This window comes from Diadema antillarum, unplaced genomic scaffold, assembly GCF_040938485.1.
Source record: "Diadema antillarum isolate AM-2024a unplaced genomic scaffold, OU_Dant_1.0 seq00000576_RagTag, whole genome shotgun sequence".
NCBI lineage: Eukaryota > Metazoa > Echinodermata > Echinoidea > Diadematoida > Diadematidae > Diadema > Diadema antillarum.
The window spans coordinates 357,948-381,011 of record NW_027271511.1 but is presented as its reverse complement, the minus strand read 5'-3'; the positions used below and the strand labels follow the sequence as shown (position 1 = coordinate 381,011).

The following is a 23,064-nucleotide window of genomic DNA, read 5'->3' as shown; positions in this document are numbered from 1 at the left end:
CTCATTCGGTAAATACCATGATATTTTTGGTAAGCACTGCTTCTGTGCATATTTTTAAAGAGAAAAGACAGAAAGTGTGTCAGGTCAGGGCCCCGTTGCAAGAAAGTTGCAATCAATTGCAAATAATTGCTAATTTTGAAACAACCATTCTGATTGGCTCAGGGTCTGCCCTATTAAGAAGACATGCATGCAACAATGATTTTGATTGGCCAGTGACAATCAGTTGCAAGTTGCGTTTAAACGCAAAGTTTCTAGCAACGGGGCCCAGGTCAGATATACACCTCTGTGGTATTTAGTGACACGATTCACACTGAAATCTTGCATGCATATTCATGAGAAGAGTAAATCACCATATCCTACAAGTACCATGATAATTTGTACTGTATTTCATGGTGGATTTCGCGGTGTACAAATGTATATAGCTGTGTATTTGCGTTATGAAATATTGCACGAAAAACTACAGTATTTTGCCATCAATGTAAATGCACCTCATTCTATCCACTTCATTACACTCTCCCTCTATTCATTCTGGGATCTATTCAGCAGAAAACAAATGAATTCACTCTATGACGGCCTCTAACGTGTTTTCAACACTGCGTTGTAATCAAGCAGGTTTTGCTTTCGTGGCGGATGAATTTTACTAACAGCAAAGAAAGAGCCATACATAACAGCAGCACAGACTGAATAGGAATGCATACCTTTTGTCAAAGGTACTGGTAACATTGCTTGAGAATATTGCAGCCAACAAATGTGCACTATTTAATGTCCCAGAATGCATCTCATGTTACACTAAAAGTAACAGTCTGCCATGACAATACATTACTGTATAAACTGTTTTAATATTTTCATGAGGGTTTTGCGAAATCACTGTTGCATTGCAAATTTAACAATATGCAAAAATATTGCCACACAATAGAATATTAGTGCACTTACGATAGCCTACATGTAGGCATCAAATGGCGGAAACAATTTCTCATAAAATGTCTGTGACCTCCTCATTCGTAAAAAAAAACCAGCTTTTACTATATAAATATTGCATGATGGTATATACATAGCTGACAATTTACCTCTTTTTGCTTCTATATATACTCATAAAGAACTGACACTCACAATCTATATCTCTTTTCTAGGATTTAAAAAAAAAATGAGGAAGTTTCATAATGACATGCATTCTGTATTTTTCACTGTGTTAGTGTATACAGAGATCAAGACTGATGTTATAAATCAACATGGGAATGTCAATCACTACTGGCTGAGTATTGAAAATCAGCCAACCCTCTTATCCTTAATCCCTTTCTCCCCTTTAATACTTTGATTCATTACATGTCAATGGCTAAGAATACCAGGATGTAGCTTTCCAAAACAGACAGCACGAGCTATATCAAGTAGAAAGCGCACTCCAACATAAATTGCTTTCATTCAGCCATATAGGAGGACGTCATCCTGTACAGGATCAATAATTCAACTCGATACCAAACTCATAATGGCCAGGCACCGGCTCATTTGTGAGTCAGACCTTTCTGTTTATCGTCTCCCGCAGTAGATCCAATTTTTATCACCGTGTCTCAGGGAAAAGCCCTACTACATGTATTGTGACGTACCAGTATGTCTCATACAATAGTGTCAGGATAGAAATCACTGACACATCACCTGGGACTTGCTGAATAAAAAGATACAATCAAACTTAAGTCACAATCAGCCAATCAGAATATGAGTATTGACAGGCTTGCTTTTGATTTTCGGACTTATGTTTGCAGAGACCCCAACCCAAAGCACCTTCTGATCTGGAGATTCTCCCGCCTGAAACCCCTAGCAAATGGGAGATTCCAAGTTGATGTGTGCGAAGCGCGAAATTCCCAGGGTTCTAGATGCTCTCTGGTGCTATCTAAGGCTTATTTTTTCAACATACGATAGCAATAAGTAAGAAATCTTTTCCAACGGGAGACACAGAGCCAGGGGCGGGAGAAATTAAATCATAAGCGGGAGAACGGGAGATTTTGCAAAAATGGGTTTTCGGCGGGAGATCTCCCGTCGAAAACGGGAGAGTTGGAGTCTCTGTGTTTGATCTCAACTTTTATGCAACAGAGTCCTGGTCACATTGTTCTCCCAGCTTTATAACCAGAAAAGAAAGTAAAATTATACATAGATCTCATGATAAAGAAATTCAGTAAGCAGGTTGGATCACATCATGACTGTCTAGTCTTCAGTGAGAAAATATTCAAAGGAATTATGATAGCACTTAGCAACAGATATTTGTTGTTTGTTTTTTTTTTTACTTGAAGGCTTGGCAGATGATGAAACTTTGCTTTGTGAAATGAATAAAGGCCACCGCACACTACACGATCAGACTGGTCTTAAAGTCTTGAGCCAAGCTGGGTCTTAAGACCAGTCGTACGACCGGACACCGCACACTATACGACCCGACTGTAAAGCGCGCGCAGTGCGCACTGCATGCGCTTGCATTTTACTGCATTGTGAATGGCTGAAAGCTCACGACTGGTCGTAGAAATTCAACATGTCAAATCTCTACGACTGGCCCTAAGACCCAGTCGTATGACTAGAAAATGGCAAGACTGTGACGTCACACTTCTAGTCTTAAGGTCTTAAGACCGGTGAATCGGGGCAAAATCGTGTAGTGTGCGGCGGGCTTTACATTGGGCTAGGATGGGAATAAAACAAAGAGTGTCAAAGTTGTTGAGGTATCATCTTGACTAGGTCAATAGTCTGTGTTGAATATATTGTCTGCTTGTTAAACATTTTGAGTGGATTTTGCTTCTTTCTGTTTGACAGCTGCAAACCACAACATATATTTGGCAACATCAAACAAGTTTTGAGACAGGAATTCAGATACTGTATCATACACATCATGGAAAAACTTTCAAAGACTGCCTAAAACTACACTAACACAAAGACAACATATACACTTGTACAAACACACTAATATAACTCATTAAGGATCTGTCTATACCACAAGCATGTATACTGCGCAGTGGCGGATCCAGGAGGAGCGCACCGGGCATGCGCACCCTCTATTTTTTGTTAAAACAAAAGTAAATACAAAGAAAAAATGGGGGAGGGGGCGAGTGATCCGCCCCTGCTGCTGTGACGTTTCTCAATTACACACATAATGTCTGGGATCAAAGAAGCTAAAAACCATTTATGGGAGCAACTAAAACTACCACCTTGAGCCCAATGAAGAAATCATGCAGGGAAGTAGATAGGCAATTTTTTACAGACTGATGATTTTGAATGATGACACTGGTTTCCTTCAATGAGCCCAGAACCATGTTTTTACATGGAACAAAACATTGGTGGCCATGACCTTTGACACAAGGGGACTGCATGGAAGAAAAGCTGACTCTTGTTTGTGTGCGCACACCTACGCACACTAGGAGCAATGCACTACCAATGTAAACTGAACAGGGTCCCATGAGGTGGTTTCCCCACCTCCCTAGTCCCACACACATGCACATCACTGCAAATTTTGTTGACACTATTTTCAATATCACAAACAAGGATAGCGCACAATAAGGAAGCTAGTCTGTGAGGAGACTTCACACCACTGAAGGGGTTATTTGGAAAGAAGTCAGAGAAACGAACAGATTAGTAGGGGTATTTGAAGAAGAAAAAAAAAGATTTACAGAAGCTGCCATGCATGTTTAAAACAGCTGTGTGATTCTAATAAAAAAAAAAAACAGAAAATGCAGGTTCCTGCAGGCTATGGGATTAATTTCTACCATAATCCAATGAATATAACCTGCAGCCATCTTGGGTCATGATTAAAGGGATAGTACAGTACCTGGTATTGGTGGAGATGAGAATTGGGCTTTTAACTTTTTGTGAGATAACAAGAAAATACTTATGATTATAGTACAAAGCATACCATTTTAAGAGGAATTCAAAGTTTATTTGATGAAAATTGGGTTTGGAATGACTGAAACATCCAAAAACAAAGTAAAACAAAGCATTCGTAATAAAGTGTGGGTCCCACACTTTATTAGAATTGCTTTTTTTCTGTGGATATCTCAGCCATTTCAAAACCAATTTCATCAAATAAACGTTGAATTCCTCATAGAATTACATTCTCTCCCATCAATATTTCATCAGAGGTTTCTCATTATTTTGCCAAAAAAATGTTAGAAACCCAAAATTAGGTCTCAACCAAAACTGTATGATCCCTTTAACATGTCATTTGATCAATATTTATAAATTTGATTATTGATATGATCAAAAGAATTAATGTTCTCTATTTCGGTCTATGGAGGATGCATCAGATTTCATCTATGCATTCATACATACTTCAAAAGCCTAACATGGACTGCACTATACAACATTGCTTCATTCATCATGTGAGAATTCTCCACATATAAAGGCTTGAATTTATGGTCCAGTAATACTCATTTGTGTGGGCTTTGTTGTTGTTGTTGTTGGTGGTGGTGGTGGTGGTTTGTTGTTGTTGGTGGTGGTTTTTTGTCTAAACAACCTCACATTTGATAGTATTTTTGTTTTTGTTTTTGTGAATGCCACACATGTGAACAATAACACGATGTGTATATCATAGTCTTTAATCCCATTAGGCATTATGGCAGCAGAACTGCGCGCACACCATTGTGAAGAATTAGAAGTGGGGATTCATGCTGTGGATAATGAACATGTGATCTTGTGAGTCACAGCAAGCTGCATTTTGCTGTGTTTTTTTTTTTTTTTTTTTTTGCCAAAATATATATAAATGTAGCAAATTGGTGCTCAGTGTGTGAACCATACTTCATTTTTTGGTGTACGCACAGACGTATCTATTATGCTTTATATTTTTCTGCAAAGTAGCCTTGGACAAACATTTCTTTCCAGAAAATGCACACATTGACAGTTTGTACAACAGCCAAATAAAGGAGCTCTATGCTATTGCTATTTAAAATAACATTTGTGGGGAAAAGGCATATCCTGCAATGGGCCAATATGACACCGTAATGTAAGTTTAACTGACATTAGAATGGTGCAATGCTCTTGAAATGTATACTATGGTCAAACATTCACTGACCTTTAAGGGATAAATTCTTTCCTTCAGAATATTTTTTGGGGTGGGGAGGGAACACTTCACCCTTTTTAGATGCATGAGAGAGAAAGAGGGAGGATTCCCTTTTTACTGACAACATGTAGGAGATATTATGTCAAAAAAGATCAAACTTGCTGTAAATAATTGCATTTACAGTTAAAAGAGCAATTTAGAGGGAAAAACAGCTGCTGTAATGATGGACTTTTTTCTGTTATTTGAACTTTCAAGAGAGCCATAATTACTTATGGTAAACATCTGCCGCTAGTTGTTGTTTTTACTGTCATTTATCTATTTATTAGTTTTCTATTCATTATATTTTGCAGAGCTCATTCCTCTCTGGTGAAACGAGTGTCATTATGAAAGAGTTGAAATAAACTTGATATTGCAGCAAGATACGACAGCTGCCATGGATCTCGGCTCTTAATTTGATTTCAATCACATGAGGTGCCATGCCAATTTGTATCACGCAAATTGCACACTCCTCGTTCGGTGTCCAAAGCCCCCGAGTCAGTTTCTCGTAAACCTGGCCAGATGAAGCGTGTCATGTGACTTATTTTGAGAGGTATTGCGGAGTTAATGAGGCAGGAGCTGAGAAGAAAAACAGATGCACAGACATATGACATCAACATCACACATTTTGGACACGCCACCAGATTTTTAGAAGAACATGTGGAGAGGAACCATGAAATGGGCTCTGCTGAAATGAAGACATACTACAAGCCATACATCTATAAATCACCATATCTCAAAATTTATGACAATTTTCACACGATTTTACAAATAAACTTTAACAATCTGGGTGGGGAGGTCTAAACCTTCCATTTTGTGAAAAGAAATGAATATGGATGCCTCAGATTTTGATATTTTCTCAAATGGATAACATTGCAGTGAGCAGAATATGGAATAGGAGTTTTAAACTTCATAATTTTCTATCATCAGTCATCACATGATTGGTTTATATTTGCTTGCTACTTGATTATTGCTTCAGGAAATTTAGTCTGGTACACCTTTTTTTTTCATGAATGAGAGCTTTTAATTCCACAGAAGGGTGATGGGCTACTGACTATGTGACAGCAAATAACAAGTACACAGCAAATACAATGAAATGAATGAATGTGCGCTGAAATCATTTGAACCATACAAACATTCAAATAACACAGTCTACTATCTTGCATCTTTTGACTTGAAGATGATCTAGCCTGTGTCAGGAATACCGACAAAGACACACCTAACTCCCATGAACAATGAAATCTTTAAGAAGTGGATGTGTGGGTATTTCATTTTCTCTATCTCAAATTCAGATGAATATAATGATTCCTGAAATAATCGGGTAAACAGGCACTTCTGTGATGAGTGTAACATTAAAAAGAAAAACAGGAGTAGTGGATAGAGATGAAACTAATGGTGGGGGACTAAAAATCTATTCCTGTGACTCACAAAGTGTGTGACATGGATGAATTTATTTTTAAAACAGGTACAGGACACGATGTAATCAGACATGCAAACAGATAATTCACACAGGGGTTGATGGTGAGGGAGACACACTAAGGTTTAAGAGAGATTTTTTACGGTACCTGGACAGCTCTTAGACATTGTTAATCCTTAGGAAAAGAAAGAACATAATATTTGGGTTAATCAGTAGAGTCTGAGAGGAAGAAAGTAACAAAAATCATCAATGAAATCTAGAAAGAATCCACATATAGACGTTCAGTCACACTCCAGAGGCAGAATACTGTAATATTACCAAATCACATCCATCAACAAAACAATTTAGATGTGATTTATTTGGTTCACTTTTAGTTCTTGCTGTATATCTGGGAAGGCAGGTTTCTCGAATACGTGACAGTCGGAAGTTACTGCTGAAGTGTCATTAAATTCAAAAGAAATTAGATCTGATTAAAAAAACAAAGAAAGCAATCATAATCACAACAGCACACAATTTAATGTTAATGTATCATAAAGCACAACAATGACAATATCACTCTCAAGTTACATCACAACAATCAAACAAAAGTCATTTCAAATTGTACAACATGAAGACTTGTAAACTGTAAATACAAAAATTGTACATACATTGATTACAAAATAGATTACATAAATAGATTACAGAAAAGAGGCGGGCTATGTCACAGATTGAATAATTTAAGATATATTCGCACACTAAATTTCTTGTTATGAACATTCAGTTCAAAAACAAGTTGGCAAGATATTTTTGGCAAGAAGAAATCCTTGGGTCTTCTTCATGAACTAAAACATATAGTTGACATAATATATTTTAACCCAGCATTTATTATGGCACATTACCTCAAGAATAATGCCAAGGCCAAAACATTTTGCTTGCTCACATGAAACAAAGCAAGATTACATGAAAATCATAGAACCTGGTTTAAAATGTAAACATCATCACATATCAAATGTACCAAGACAAAAAAAAAAACTGAACTTTTCAAATAAACAGAATTCAATGAAGCCTAAATGTATGATGACTGCACAAATAAGGAAACGAGGGAACAAAAATATTCTCCTTTAATCAGTAGCTGATTGTTTGCTTGATATATTCATGGTAGAGTTTTTGTTTACATCCATTTTTTAAAAATTTATATACATGCAGAAGAGCATTTAACCACATGAAAGCAAGGTCGTATCCTAATCCACTGGGTCCTTAAAAGCCACTGTTTACTACAGGGAACAGTGATTCATAAAAACTGAGTTATGATGCATATAATGAATTATGTATAGTTCAGTTGTATCACAAAACATCCCACCAAATAAAAAAATTTGTAATAAAGCCATGAAAATAAGGGGATATAACTAATTTTCTCAATAAATCATAACTGTAGATGGTTTATTCTAGAAACAATTTTAACACAACTACTGTTAACATTTTGTATATTTACACTACTCAGCATTGATTATACAAATGAAAATTTTTATGTTGGTTGTTTCAATCCCTGACTCACATTTTAGAACTATTTTGAAGCACTAAAGCTGTTTGTTTTTTTAATCTTCAAATGATAAATAGTGGCTTTAAGCAGATAACACAAAAGAGGGCTATATGTGGATAAGGGTCAAAGGAGTTATGAAAATCGTTGTTTGGTGAGCCACCTGGTGGTGAGTATTGTTGTTGCTTTCTCTCATGAGAACCACATGGGAACTCAAATCACACCTAACAAATCTGACACATTTGGGACTGTGTGAAAAACTTGGGTTTTTTTTTCCTGCCAAAATATGTCCCCTAGTTTTTACTGTTACTTGTTTGATGTTTTCCTAGTGTAAATACTCACATATTAAAAAAAAAAATAGCTGTTGGTCATTTGACTCTCCCTACCTTGGAAGAAAAATATTACCCTCTCAATGTTTAAAAGACTCTTTGTTTAGTTGCAGAAAATAATAATAATGGTTTTTAAAAAATGAAAAATAAATAACTGCATAGCACCTACATTATTGATATTATTATGTGTTACACAATACACAACAGACGCAAATTTTAAAATGTAAAACCTTCCTTCGATCACCTGGTTTCTTTAATTAGTTTAAAATGCAAAACAGAAAACTTTTAGCCTCTTAAAATGAGAAGTTATGCACTCATTACAAAAACATTATTTTCCAGTTCTGACTGTTGACCAGTTATGTATGTACATCATGCTGCATGTGTAATATTTTGGGATGGTTCTGTTACATGTCAATTTAAAAATTAAAAAAAAATATAAAAAAAAACATATGAGTGAGGGAACAGTTTCTTTCAATATTATTATGTCCTAAAAAAATGGAAAAAAAAAACTGTTTGGGGATTTTGGATATCTCAGTAAGGAGCAGTGGCATGTCATGGGGGGGGGGGGGTGCACTACCAACAAAGACTTTTTTTTTCTCTACTGGATCTTAAAAGTGTGTATAGGAAGACTCACTGGTATTTTTATACTCAAGTTTTTGCCTGTGCAAATGGACCCCATTACCTGTGTAGTGGTTTTTCAAGTATAGTCCTAAAATGCCAATCCGTTGTTAATTGCAATTCTTAAATTCAAATATTCATAGTTTGTTCAGCCAAAAAAGAAAAACTGCTTGGGGCTTTTGGACATCTCGGTAAGGAGCAGTAGCATGTCATGGGGGGGGGGGGGGGGGGTGTGCACTACTAAAAAAATTTATATAGGACTTTTTTTCTCTACTGGATCTTAAAAGTGTATATAGGAAACTGGTATTTTCATACTCAAGTTTTTGCCTGTGCAAATGGACCCCATTACCTGTATAGTGGTTTTCAAGTAATATAGTCCTAAAATGCCAATCCGTTGATAATTGCAATTCTTAAATTCAAATATTCATAGATTCTTCAGCCATGGGAAACCCTGTCAAACACTTCTAACAACAACGACAGCAAACCTACATGCTGTGCTTCATTGCATACTTGCGGAAGCTTTGCATAATTTTACAAGAATAATCATTGCCCTCCCAGCATGTTGACAGATTTCTGCTCCAGATTATATGGAGGTGCAGAAGAGAATGAATATCAGTCGTTGACAGTACTAAAGCATTCATAGAATGGATGACTCTTGATGCATAACAAACTTTGAGTTTTTATTTTGGAATCAACGAACATGGAAATTAATGAAAATATGAATATACATGCAATACAATTGCTTGCTAAATTCATTTTAAATGCAATTTGTCCTATCTGGCAACCTACAAAAAGCTTCACGAACAATGGTTATAATGCTGTCAGCACTGTTGTACAATGAAGGTAGTGTTTAGACAAAAGCCTTGAGAATAGACAAAACAAATGTGAAAATCTGTAATTCTAGAGCTACTAGTCCTCCAGAAGGTGACATACAGTATCAATCATATTTCCTATGTACAACAGACATACTACATCTGGTTTATTACACAGTGTGTACTCTGTATGCCAACCTCCTCAGACATGACTGACAGTGCCATATGGCACATACATCGAAGAGAGGTTTCAGACCAATAAAGAACTTCTATTGTTTTTTAATCCCGTGTCTGCATTTCTAAATTGTGCTTTTTATACCAGGTTGCATAAGTTATGTTCAGACGACAAGCCCTAACCTCGAGGTTAAGCTCTTGCCCCCCTAACTACGACGTGTGTCCACACGACGAATCTTAACCTCGAGGTTACGAAACTTCGAGGTTAAATTCCTGCCGCTTTGAGTGCGTTGGTTTGTGTGTCCACACGGTGCTTAACTACGAGTGGGGACCCCCCGCGGCTTGTGGTTAGAGCGCTAACCATAAGATTTCTCGTGGCTCTTAACATTGAGCTAACCTCGAGGTTAGCTAACTACAAGTGCGTCTTCACGGTCCCTAACTACAAGCTCTAACCTAGAGGTTTCCTAACCTCGAGGTTAAGGCTTGTCGTCTGAACGTAACTAATGTGTAAAAACTCTGATCTGCCAGTTCTTGCTCAGCCACAAGCAGCTGTAGCATTCCACACAACAGCTCTTATGATTAAACACATAATTTCTGGTGTCTTTCTTGCAAAAATATGTCTGTATTTTGAACATGCCATGGCAGATGTTGAAAAATACAAACTTGGTAAGCTCCACTGCTTTCATGGGATGTTAGAGGTCATACTGTTCACTCTGTGAATGTGCAATCCAAATAAAGTACCGGTACATCTCAATTGAAATATACTGCTGGACCATGACTGACCAAATATGACATGAGATACATATTTTGAGAAGTGTGATGCCAGTTTGTTTTTACATATTTTAAAACAAAATTTGTTGCCATAATACAGTATTTCTAAACACATTTCCACACAAGTTCATTTGAAAATGTAAAACCCTTCATGGCTATTATTTGATATTTGTTGTCAGTAATTAGACAACAGTAGGCCTACATGGCAATCTTCATAGCAAATTTCATTGGTCTTATGTATGCAAGGTAAAGACATTGCTTAATGTCAGAAATCAACTAAAATTGTATCACTAGCCAAGAATTCAATCTCTTTTTTCTTTTTTTCTTTTTTTTTCTTTGTTGGGGAGGGGGTTCCATATTGAATGAACAGCTACTTGATGGTCAGACATTCTGACAAATGTTAATTTCAGTTTCAGTTTCAGTTTGATTTCCTTCGACAATGGCCCAAGCCTCTTTTTAAAACTTGATAACTCTGGCAGCACTTTACAACCTAAATGTATACAGTTCTTCAAGCATGTACTACAGTCCAACTGCCCTTTGCTATTACCACATACCAAAGTATCCATGCACCTTAAGTATCAGTTTACCCATAGCACCAATTAGACAGTATCAGTGTTTAAAGACAAATATAAAGAGCTGCATGTGAAATGCATGTACAGTAAATCTTCACATCATGTGTATTGACTTGTACACATCATGCTCAGCTTTATCTTTAACTGTAACTTAACTTTATCTTTATCTGTAACCTGTGAGCTACATGTAGCTTACTGTATTTTGTAAAAGTTTATTGGGGATGGGGATGTTGATTATAAAGGAAATATTCACAATTAATGCAGTCAGAATATATCGCACTTTGATTGATTTGAAAACTTATTCTTTCCTTATATACTCTTCCAGCTTTTCTTCTTGAGTTACGTTCACATTTAATTCATATTACTTCGATGCTTCCATATTGTTACATGAGAGTGTTTTCTATATAATATGATCCTATCTTAATTCTTATTCACACAAAAGATATTTCCATCTAAGACAACAACAACAAAAAACTATTCACATTGCATTTCAACCATGCTGTCCATAAAAAATTCTATAAACAATGATGTACAGTTTACATGCCCTTAACAGCAAATAAACTCTGCAAAGTAACACTAAAAATGAATATTGCACAAACCATACCATATGACAGTCAGCAGGAGGAGTCAATAAATCTCTCACAAGTGACTGATCAGCTGCTTATTATCAACCTAAAATCACTCAAGATTTCAAGATCAGTTTCATTGCTCTCATCCCAGTATTAAATATGTGCACATGTTAACCTCATATACCAACTTTAGAATACCTAACACATGGCTCAACAATAACCTTTTTTTTTCCGTGGTTGCCCATTTGGGCCACTAAAATCACTGAAATCACTGGTCAGAAAAAGAAGATGTTGTGGAAAAAGACATGTAATGGTACTAAATAAAGCAAACATTGTAGTAATCTATTTCCGAATCTTAGTTGTCCGATCTGGCAACCAAAAGGTGTTTTGTGTGTGTGTGTGTGTGTTTGTTTGTTTGTTTGTTTGATGGCCCTACATCAATATCAGGCCACTGCTAATGTCAAGCCTTGACTGACATATAACACAAATCTTTAACTAGAAATGTCGCTACAGCGACTGGTTATACCCCCACCAAACAACATTTCATAAGCTTTGTTCAAAACAACATTTGATAAGCTTTGGTCAAAAAACTGAGGAAGTAGTTAAATCCGCAAGATCTTTCCTTGATCTTCTGCCATTAATATGCCGTTACCATGGCAACGTACTTTCGGGTACTGTCGAAAAATGCGTCTTGCACATCTACAACCAAAGGCACACATCTGTACCAAGTTTCATGGAAATTGGGCAAAAACTGAGGAAGTAGTTTGCAACACAAAATTTTCCATCATTTTGGCTCATAATATGTGAGCTGTTACCATGGCAACATACTTTTTGTCACTGTCAAGAAATGTGTCATGCTGACCTATATCCTAAGACAAACATTCAATATGAATTCCATGAGAATTGGAAGAACACTGATGAAGCAGTTTTGCCATGAAGCATTTTGCCCTATATTTTACCAATAACATGCCGTTACCATGGCAACACACTTTTTGCCACTGCGGAAATATGTGTCTTGCACATTAACATATTCAGATGAACATCTGTACCTAATTTCATACAAATTGATCAAAAACTGTGGGAGGAGTTCGCGACGCAAGATTTGTACCCATTTTTGCCCATAATATGCCGTTACCATGGCAACGTACTTTTGGGTACTGTCAAAAAATACGTCTTGCACATCTACAACCCAAGGCACACATCTGTGCCAAGTTTTATGGGAATCGGTTGAAAACTGAGGAAGTAGTTCGCGACGCAAGATTTGTACCCATTTTTGCCCATAATATGCCGTTATCATGGCAACGTACTTTTGGGTACTGTCAAAAAATACGTCTTGCACATCTACAACCCAAGGCACACATCTGTGCCACGTTTTATGGGAATCGGTTGAAAACTGAGGAAGTAGTTCGCGACGCAAGATTTGCAACGGACCGACCGCCCGACCGACCGCCCGACCGACCGCCCGACCGACCGCCCGACCGCCCGACCGCCCGACCGCCCGACCGCCCGACCGACCGTCCGCTGATTCCTATATACCCCCTTCAAACTTCGTTTGGCGGGGGTATAATGAGCAGAGGACTAGAAATCCATGATTTCAGGTTTCCTTTTCACATCCACAATGGAGTTTTATTGGGCATTTCCAAATGGTACGTGGACTCAAGGACAATACAGGGAAATGTTTAAAAAAATAGATAGATAAATAAGTTGATATGATGGCAGTCAAACAAACATAAGCTAAATAAAAATTTGAGCACACTCAACTAGAAGTTTATAACATATGTGTGGCTTCAATTTATAGTTCAAACAGATGAAAAAAAATCACAAAGAGAAACTGGGTCTGACCTTTTAGAATTCGCCAAACAACATGTGATATTTGTCTTGCCCATTGCTTGATAAGAGAAAATTATTTGCTGCTTCAAAGTACAAACAATAAGTGTGTGGATACAGGAAATCCTCTGAGAATTTGCTCAGGACTCTAGATAGTGGCATATATGGTGTCAAGATACTTCGACAAACCTAGGCAAGTTTACAGCTTGCATACCAGTTATGAGAATATTTGAAGGAACCAGTTCAAGATTTTGATTATGATCATAATCTGCATTCATCATTCGCTGATAACACAGTCAAAATATATAGAACTTATTCCTACAGCAAGTTTCTTCCGTGTAGGTATAGCACTGCACTGATACTTGATTGCATTTTATGCCACATGGAAAGGAGGTCATTATTAAATCCTGGATTGTACACTTGTAATAATTAAATAATTCAAGATGTAATGCAAGCATAAAACTCTGCATTTTCTCACATCTCTACATGTGATATTTGAATCTTCTTTTGATAGTCACTTTAATATTTGATACTGTTTATGTCATGTACTTCACAAGCATAATATTTTGCAAATAGATACTTGTGAGGCACTTTCAAAAGTAGTTTCAACTCTCAATAGACAACCATCTTGGCAGAATGAGGTATTAACATCCTCAAAAGCTCTTTGATTATGTCACAGGACTGGTATTCTGTTAATCTAGGATCATAAGGAGAAACATTTGGATGTCTATGGTTAATTATATCAGTTGACTTTTATATCTAGCCAACGTCCAATACCTGGCTAGGACAATTTGCAGTGAACCATACTGGTTTTTCAGTTGGATTATAGCATTGGGACCTAGGATCTAGGACTAAGATTAAGAATATTCAACCTATATCTCTCTCATAATTCAGCTTCAAGGATGCTATGTTCCAGTCTCATTTTGACAAAATAAACAAATATCTATCCTCTATTCATCTGTTATAATTTCTGATTCTAGATAAGATCATATCTTAGTGTGATCTACAGATTAGGTATTGAAGCACCACCATTCAACGTGCTGGTTGTACTCTGCTAGTAATTACAGACCTAATTTACTAATATCTAACTATTCAAATTTCACACATATCTTTATAGTAGCATTATGCTTCGGTCAACCAATCACCATCCCAAGACTCGGACATAGCAAAAAGTATGGTATGCATGCACATCATAATTTAATTCTTGAATTGTATGACTGCATTAAAACAGCTGAGTTGTAAAAAAAAAATAGCTCAAAAAGTATGCATGGGGTATAAAAATAAAATACCTATAGTTATGCGTTCAGTACTTAACATGCCAATTACTGTCAATTCTGTACTATGGTGAAAGTTTGTGTCATCCTTATTAAATTCTATCACATTAATACAGGGTGGTCCAAACCTTGATATTTCAGCATCTTGGATGGAAAAACAGAGGCATACAAATTTTGTTGTAGTGAATAATTTTGCTTGATACATGAAATCCCTTGTGACCTAGGTCCGAGATCCTAGAGCAGGTCACTTGCAACATGGACCTACTGTTAGGTCCATGCTTGCAACAAGTTTTAGATACTCTTATGGTGCTATGTCAGCCTCATGTTTTTAACATCCGACCCATGTGAATGGGGGGTAATTGAAAAATAAAGATCTTTAGGCAAGAAAAGTAAGGCTTTTAATGAGATTTCAAACATATCCAACTAATTTTTTAAAAACTTTTCTAATATTCACTATGTCATCAACTTTCAGCAAAAGCATTTAAAATGAAAGGAATATTTAGGTTGTCCTGGAAATTTTTAAGCACCCCTTATCAATGATCATCCTGTGATATCATGGTGTTTTTTGCTGTAGGCTCTAATGATAGAAAATGTAACAAACGACAACACAACTTCTTGCTTGATTTGCTTTCATCACATATCTTTAGACTGATCCTTTAAATGCACATTTCAGCATGAATGGTAAAAATCAACAATAAATGTTTACTTTCAATCTACAGTGTAAGCATGCTCTGAGCATATCTAACAATCTATCAATCCTAATACTGTAGTTGCAAGTTACAAAAACAAGATTTATTCCCACCGAATCCCTGAGAGTGGCGGTGTGTCTAAAGCCATGTAGTCAAATTGAGTTGGTCATTCAAATACATTCCAATTCCACCAAAAATTTTACAGCAGTACGGAAAACATTATGTTGCAAGAAAACCATTCCCCCAATCCATGAATTAAAATTGAGACCAAACACAGCGCAGAGCATTGCTCAGTTCAATAAACTGCCATTGCAGACTGTGGTAATGCTATAAAAAGCCCATCTGACTACAAAATAAAACCTTTTCTGCAAGAGGAAGGGCATATCTTATCGTACCATTGACCCTCTTTCTTTTCCATTTTTTTTTTCATCTATTGACTTTTCGAAACGTGCAAACATAGTGGGCAATGCAAAGAATGCGTAGAATTATGAATAGACTTCCTACAGAGTCCATTTCTCTTGGCTCATACAATACAAAAGGGGGAAGGCGGGACTTGAGTTCACTGAGGCCTACTTCCACTGATTGACCGTGCATACTACACTGTGTCGAGTAGTTCTAATAGCAGTGACATCGTCAACTGGCAAATTTATACAATTTTATTACTGGCCATGAGATATCTTCTAAAGGTCATTAAGAATTGCAGTATGAAGGCCTCTAAATACTGTAAAAAACAGCTTTTTTCTTGCTTATATTTATGATAATAAGACAATTGCATTTGTGTGCATGTAGTGTTGAACTGAATCATGACTTTGCAAAATACTAAAAACTCACTTTGAAACTAATAAAGGTCAAAAAGATATTTTCCATTACTAGTAGACTAGGAAAGGAAGCAATCAATAGCCTAATGATCTTGAAATCATCATGGAAAGAACTGGCTGTGATAGGAAATCAACTCATTCTAAATCTCTTTTGCCATGATTGAATTCAAAGGCATTACAAATAGAATAGAAAAATAAATGTATAAGAATCACAATGTACACATACAAAAGAGGAAATAGCAACGGAGATAGAGACAGAGAAACATTCATATTACATATAATCCTTCCCATCATTGTATGAGAGGTATACAACACAGGAACACAAACTATAGTGACCCTGAGAAAAAAAAAGACATTGAAAGATACATACAAACACAGACTGAATGTTTTTGCACACAAGATACCCAAATAGGGGTACCTGATTATAGTTTTTAAAATTACAGGTACTGTTTACCATTGGGAGCAGTGATTTAAAAAATTTTCGAGTTACAACATTTTATGCATGTGCATAGGTCCGTTGTATCACAAAACATCCTACCATATAAAGATTTGCAATAAAGTTTAAAGTATAGGGTGATGTCACTATTTTCCTTTAGAAACCATAACTGTAGATGGTTCATTCTAGGAACAATTTCATTACAACTATCGTTCACTTTTTGTATACATTTAACAATACTTAACATTGATTATCATGATTAAACATTGGTTGTTTCTATGCCTAACTCACATTGTAGAACTATCTTGAAGCACTAAAGCTGGATTTTTGTTTCATCTCCAAATGGTAAATTGTGCCTTCATAGGGAAATACACACATACAGGAAAAAACAAAGAAACTGAAAGGAGAAACTGGAAAACATTTAGAGTATAAGGATATTGCAACCAAGCAGCGAGAACATATCTCAGAGACACTACGTTTTGTTGGCCAATAAGAGAGAAGTGACTGGCATGTCTGTTTATATGGTTGTGGTGAGTATTCTAGCATGGAAGCAACCAATTCCGGACCTTCACATTTGCAGTAGGACCTATTCTTGAGCTTGCTGTCATGCGTGGTAAGGCACACAAAATAATGCCGCTGAGAGAGAGAGAGAAAAAAAAAAATGAAGAGTCCTCACGAGGTTTTAGCAAAAGGAGGGTGACCCTCCCTTCATCTGAAGGTGGAATTGCACGGTTGAAAAGTTCCGGACATAGCAAAGGATATAATGTGTACAGTTTGTACTAACTATGCACATCTACCACTGGCATTCCCTACTGAGATTCTGGCTGTGTTACTAGTGCATTCATCGGGAACCAGTGGTATACTGGTCTTACTCTTGGCTTGTTTTGCTATTTGTACAATGAATGTAAAGACTTCCACACTAGCAATTCTGGGTCATGTAGTTGACTCCATTCTTTTAGTTGGGTTCACAGAAAGCTATTGTACACGATACTGCAAAACACGATCGGCATGAAATTTCGCGAATTGGAGCCAACGGCCTTCTTCGCAGCATAAAATTTTCGCAGGTTGCCTCTAACATTCAATGCATATAGTGTAGACAAGAACTTCCACATGTATTTTAATTTCAAGACTCTTGTCTCTCACAAAATTCACAAAATTGAAATGCATGCTAACATTCTTTGTTTTACAGTAATTAATACAAATACAAAAAAGACATATTTTTAGCTATTCAAAACAATACATAAAAAGTAATATACAACACAAATGCAAAAAACACACAAACACATTTGACAAAAACAGGAAAACACATTGACTTATAAACAGGAAAACAGATTACAACTACAAGAAACTGTTGCTGGGTGGAATTCAAAGTTCACTTTCGTATATATATGAAAAGTCAGTAGCTGTAGGCTTGAAGACGGACTGATTTTACCCAAGCCCAAGAATACTCAAGACTAGTCTACAATGGGTTAAAAATATAATCATCTGAACATGTTAACAACAAACATATCTAAGCGATTTTTTTTTTTACTACACCTTAAACTTCTGTTGTAATAAACGACTCCTATTCAATTTCAATGAATGCTTACATGATTACAAAGCGGAAAGGAATTCCACATTGTTGGATGTTTTGGTAGATAAAAAAATAGTACTCTTCATCTACTGATATATATACATACTGTCAAATGAGGAATGTTCGCATACATTTTAATTTTGCAAATTTTGTGAGAGCCAATATTCACAAAATCAAAAATGCAAGCAAAAGTTCTTGTTTACACTAGATGCATTAAATGTTAGAGGCAACTCGCAAAAATTTCATGCCGCAAAAAAGGCCGTCGGCTTCAAGTCACAAAATTGGAAATCAATTATTCTACATCAGTACATGTAATATTGTTCATTCCTCCCATAAGTAAGTAATAAAGTAGTTGAATATCAAATGCACCACATCTTTGCAACTACTGAACTTCCGCTTAAATGGGAATAACCTCATGTAACCAAGGGACAAATTCTAAACTGTCATCTACATTGAAGATGGCAACACCTGTTCAATTTTGTTCGCAATATAATGCACAATTATCAAAAGCTATAATTTCAGTTATCTCATCTAGTGGTTATATCATATATTACGTGCTTACCCCATGAAGTTTTGTACAATGTTACATTCATGACCATAGACAACTCATAAATGATGCAGTTACGACCACTCACAAACAATTTTGATGTGAGATTATACAATGTCATTAGTGATAAACAGATCTCAGATCAAACATTTATGACCAGGGTTATAAAACATATGGAGAAGTAGTTAATTTCCTACGTGCAGCTACAAATTTTCTCTGATGAGTTCCACTTCCTTCTAGTATGCATAAACACGACATCAGTCCTTTCTGGTGTATAATACCTCATTGTTGGTAGTAAATTAAGAAATTATGATAATAATGACAAATGCAGCATTTGTGCTGTGAAATTGATCTAGTGAGCTGTTCTGAGGGGCAGAAGGGCATAATTAGAGCAATGTATTAGGTAAAAACGAGAAGGAAGAGATAAATTATATTTAAATGTGTCAAACAAATATTTAACCAAAGACGATGAGAACATTTGCAACTTTAAATTCTGTTAAAACGTTTCTATGGATTCTGCTGATTGGATCCTCAGTGAAAGAGAGATGAGGCTGTAGGAATAAAGCCTTTTTTTCTCCCAGTTGAGATAATTCTTTGCATTGTTAACTTTTCAGTCCTAGATGAGCTGAGATTTTGCAACCGACATATTCTGAAACAAATTTTTGCAAGTATTTTAACTGGTATCCAGTAAAGACCTTAAAGAAGTGAGGGCTGATAATGTGAAACATAGACATTCCACAGAGGAACAGAAAAGCAGAATTTTGAACATGCTGCATTTCAGCAAGTTGGTAAGACAGGGTGATGCTCAGTATTCCAAAGGTTTGCTGATCCAAAGACTGAATAAGGTTTGTTATTCTGAAACATACAAATTCCCTATACCTAGATCTCTGTTGATATGAAAATGAAATAGGGTTTGTTAATGAGAAAATTTGCAGCAATCAAACATCCATTATTCCAAAAATGGAATAAGGTTCTTTATTCCGAAGGTGCGTTCATCTGAAAATGAAATAAAGTTCATTATTCTAAAGTTTGCTAATCCAAAAATGAAAAGAAAGTATGTACAAACCTTCAGAATAATGAACCATACTTCATTTTTCAGATCTACGTTGTACAAACCTTCTAAAAACAAACCTTACTCTAAAAGGGGAAATTTGGGGGCATTTCCCACAACCAGAAACTAGCACTAAGTAAAAGCACAAGAACATATTTGCTTGTACCAGTATATGTACCAGTACGTAATGTCTTGAATCTGCAGAATTAAGAACAGGCAAAATTCAGCTTGCTCTGTGGAGTGCAAAAATATCCACTTTTACAGCAATTCATTTTCGGATTCAACGGATCTTCAAAATAACAAACTGTAAACGGTGAGACAAAATTGAGAAGATACTGGTTGTACTTACCAGGAAGAGGTTTGACTCTCTGATGCAGCTCGGCCAGTGCTTGCAAGTGAATGTCATGCTCTCTCTAGAGTGGGAAAAACAATCATAGAAGAGACACCTAGTGATAAAATTGTTGCAAATGGTCATTGATGTGCACTCGAACTTTTAAGCACTTTGCTGCCAATTGCTGGCAGTTGAGAGTTACAAAGAAGAAACTGAATTGTCTGCAGGATCATGAGGGTTAAAGATCTTGGTGATTAACTGCAAAAAGAAAAAAGAACCTTGATGTGAGAATGAAACTTGTCTCCTAACTACCCAGTGAAGGAAGCGATCTATCATACTGCAGACATTATAGCTTGTCAGTCTTAAAGTAAAATCCTGCCCTATAGTCAAATTGAAAGCAATCAATTATTTTTTAAGTGCACAGTAAAAATGTAAAATTTACATTACACTGAATTTGTTCATTATTTTATTTTATTTTAAATTTAGTGAAGACTTGAGTTTATATGAGAAAACTTGCAGAGTGTTAAAGGACAAGTTCACCTTCATAAACATAAGGATTGAGAGAATGTAGCAATATTAGTAGAACACATCATTGAAAGTTTGAGGGAAATCGGACAATCCGTTCAAAAGTTATGAATTTTTGAAGTTTTTGTGCAGTAACCGCTGGATGAGAAGACTACTGCAGTGTGTGAATAACTTAGATGTCACATGCGTACAACAATATAAGGAAAATATAAAGAGAATTTCACAAAATTTCATTTTTTGAAAAAAGTATGCATTCCCCTGACTCGTTACCGACAAATGTTATGGGTAATATTATTCCCCCTGCCTTTAGAAAGAGGCAAGTCAAGTGCTCTTTTATTATGCGAAAAAAGTGAAAATATGTTGAATTTTCTTTATATTTTCTTTATACTGTTGTACGCATATGACTCACAAGCTGTAGTAGTCTCCTCATCCAGCGGTTCCAACACAAAAATTTCAAAAATTCATAACTTTTGCATCGATTGTCCAATTTTCCTCAAACTTTCACTGATGTGTTGTACTAATATTGTTGCATTCTCTCAATCCTTATGTTTATGAAGGTGAACTTGTCCTTTAAAACCATGACCTCATCTACAAGCTGTACTCTATGTTTGCAACAATATCAGTTTCAATGTAAAAACTTAAGACACCGTAGCTTAATCAATCATTTTCTTTTTGTGTTTTTTTTTTCATATGTTTAGTTAAAGTGCTATGGATATCAAACTGTTCATGATGACTACAGAATGAATGATAATGATATGCAATGAATTTTGTCATGATTAATACCTGTCTAATGTTATTTCACATCCATCTTTCCTTGCATAGTCATTATACATACTCTCACTTCTGTGTGATGGATGTTCTTAATCACATTTTTTTGCAATGTATGAGTATCGGTACCATGGTACCACTACATGTTTCTAGAATAACAAAGCTTCTAATGTTCATCTAAATTAACCCGTTTTTACCTACTGAGGAAGAGCTGATTTTGTTATAACACATGTTTCCTGAGACACCTGCCTGAATACATTCGACTAGTCTTCAATGAGTTAAGAGTCATCTTAACATGTAGTGGCACTATACTTTAAAGAGTACCATGGTACCGATACTCATTCATTGCAAAAAAGCGTGATTAAGAACATCCATCACACAGAAGTGAGAGTATGTGTAATGACTATGCAAGGAAAGATGGATGTCAAATAACATTAGACAGGTATTAATCATGACAAAAATTCATTGCATATCATTCATTCATGTTGTCATCACAGAAAGTTTAATATCCATAGCACTTTAACTAAACATATGAAAAAAAACCACACAGAAAGAGAAAATTTTTGCAAGTTTTTACTAGCCCTTGAAGATTTTATGAGTTTTTAAAACAATGACATTTTATTTTCTGAATCCTCTACATTTTTCTTGTACATCCAGATGTATTCTTTTTTTTTGCTATCACTTCAAGCAATGGCTTATGACAGTCTCACCTTATGCATTAATCACAATTTGTATAAATTTACCTCATCAAACAAAGTTTTGTACTAAATATCCCCACATCCACTGACTGAACAATTTGTTAATCACCCATTTTACTTTGTCGTCTATATCACATTTCTGTTATTAACATTTATTTTGATACTTCTTAAGACACTTCTTTGTGCTGTATTTCTATTCATTGGGTCTTGCATCTCTTCATGTAAAGAACAAAAATCAAATAACTCGTCCCGTCGAGAAAAATAACTTTAGTAACATCTACACTATTGACAACCATATTCACTGGAGTTAGTATTAGACTAGGCTGCACATGCAGGTTGATGCAGATATCTATGAGTTATTATAATCACATACTCACATACATCTTTTGTCATTACAATGAATAAGTATCATTCATTCGTGCACAACATTCTGTACAGCAAACTGTGGATAAATTCCTTGCATCATCATATTTTCATTCACTTGTGACTACTCTGGGTGACTGGAACACACGGCTGTACTGAGCTGTTTGATGGGAAGTAGGCATGCGGTGTGCTTACATTTACATTTGAAAAATCTTTTCACCCTAAATTTTCAACACACTTTCAACAAAAGAAAAGGGTTATAGTTCCCTTACAAAGCTACATTTCTTATTTAATGGAAGACAAAGCTACATACAATTGTACATT

At 35.9% G+C, this 23,064-nt stretch overlaps 1 protein-coding gene across 4 annotated transcripts in view; it reads right to left on the bottom strand.

Annotated features, from left to right (window-relative positions):
- LOC139735403 (uncharacterized) overlaps positions 1-23,064 on the bottom strand; it is a 71,389-nt gene that overhangs the window by 28,488 nt on the left and 19,837 nt on the right. For 3 of the 4 annotated variants that reach the window (XM_071646156.1, XM_071646153.1, XM_071646155.1), the window contains exons 4-5: positions 20,405-20,468; positions 6,628-6,654 (exon numbers count right to left, since the gene is read on the bottom strand). In XM_071646156.1, coding sequence (XP_071502257.1) covers positions 6,628-6,654; positions 20,405-20,468 — 91 coding nt within the window. The remainder of the gene's footprint in view (positions 1-6,627; positions 6,655-20,404; positions 20,469-23,064) is intronic. The other variant, XM_071646154.1, reaches the window with a different exon arrangement.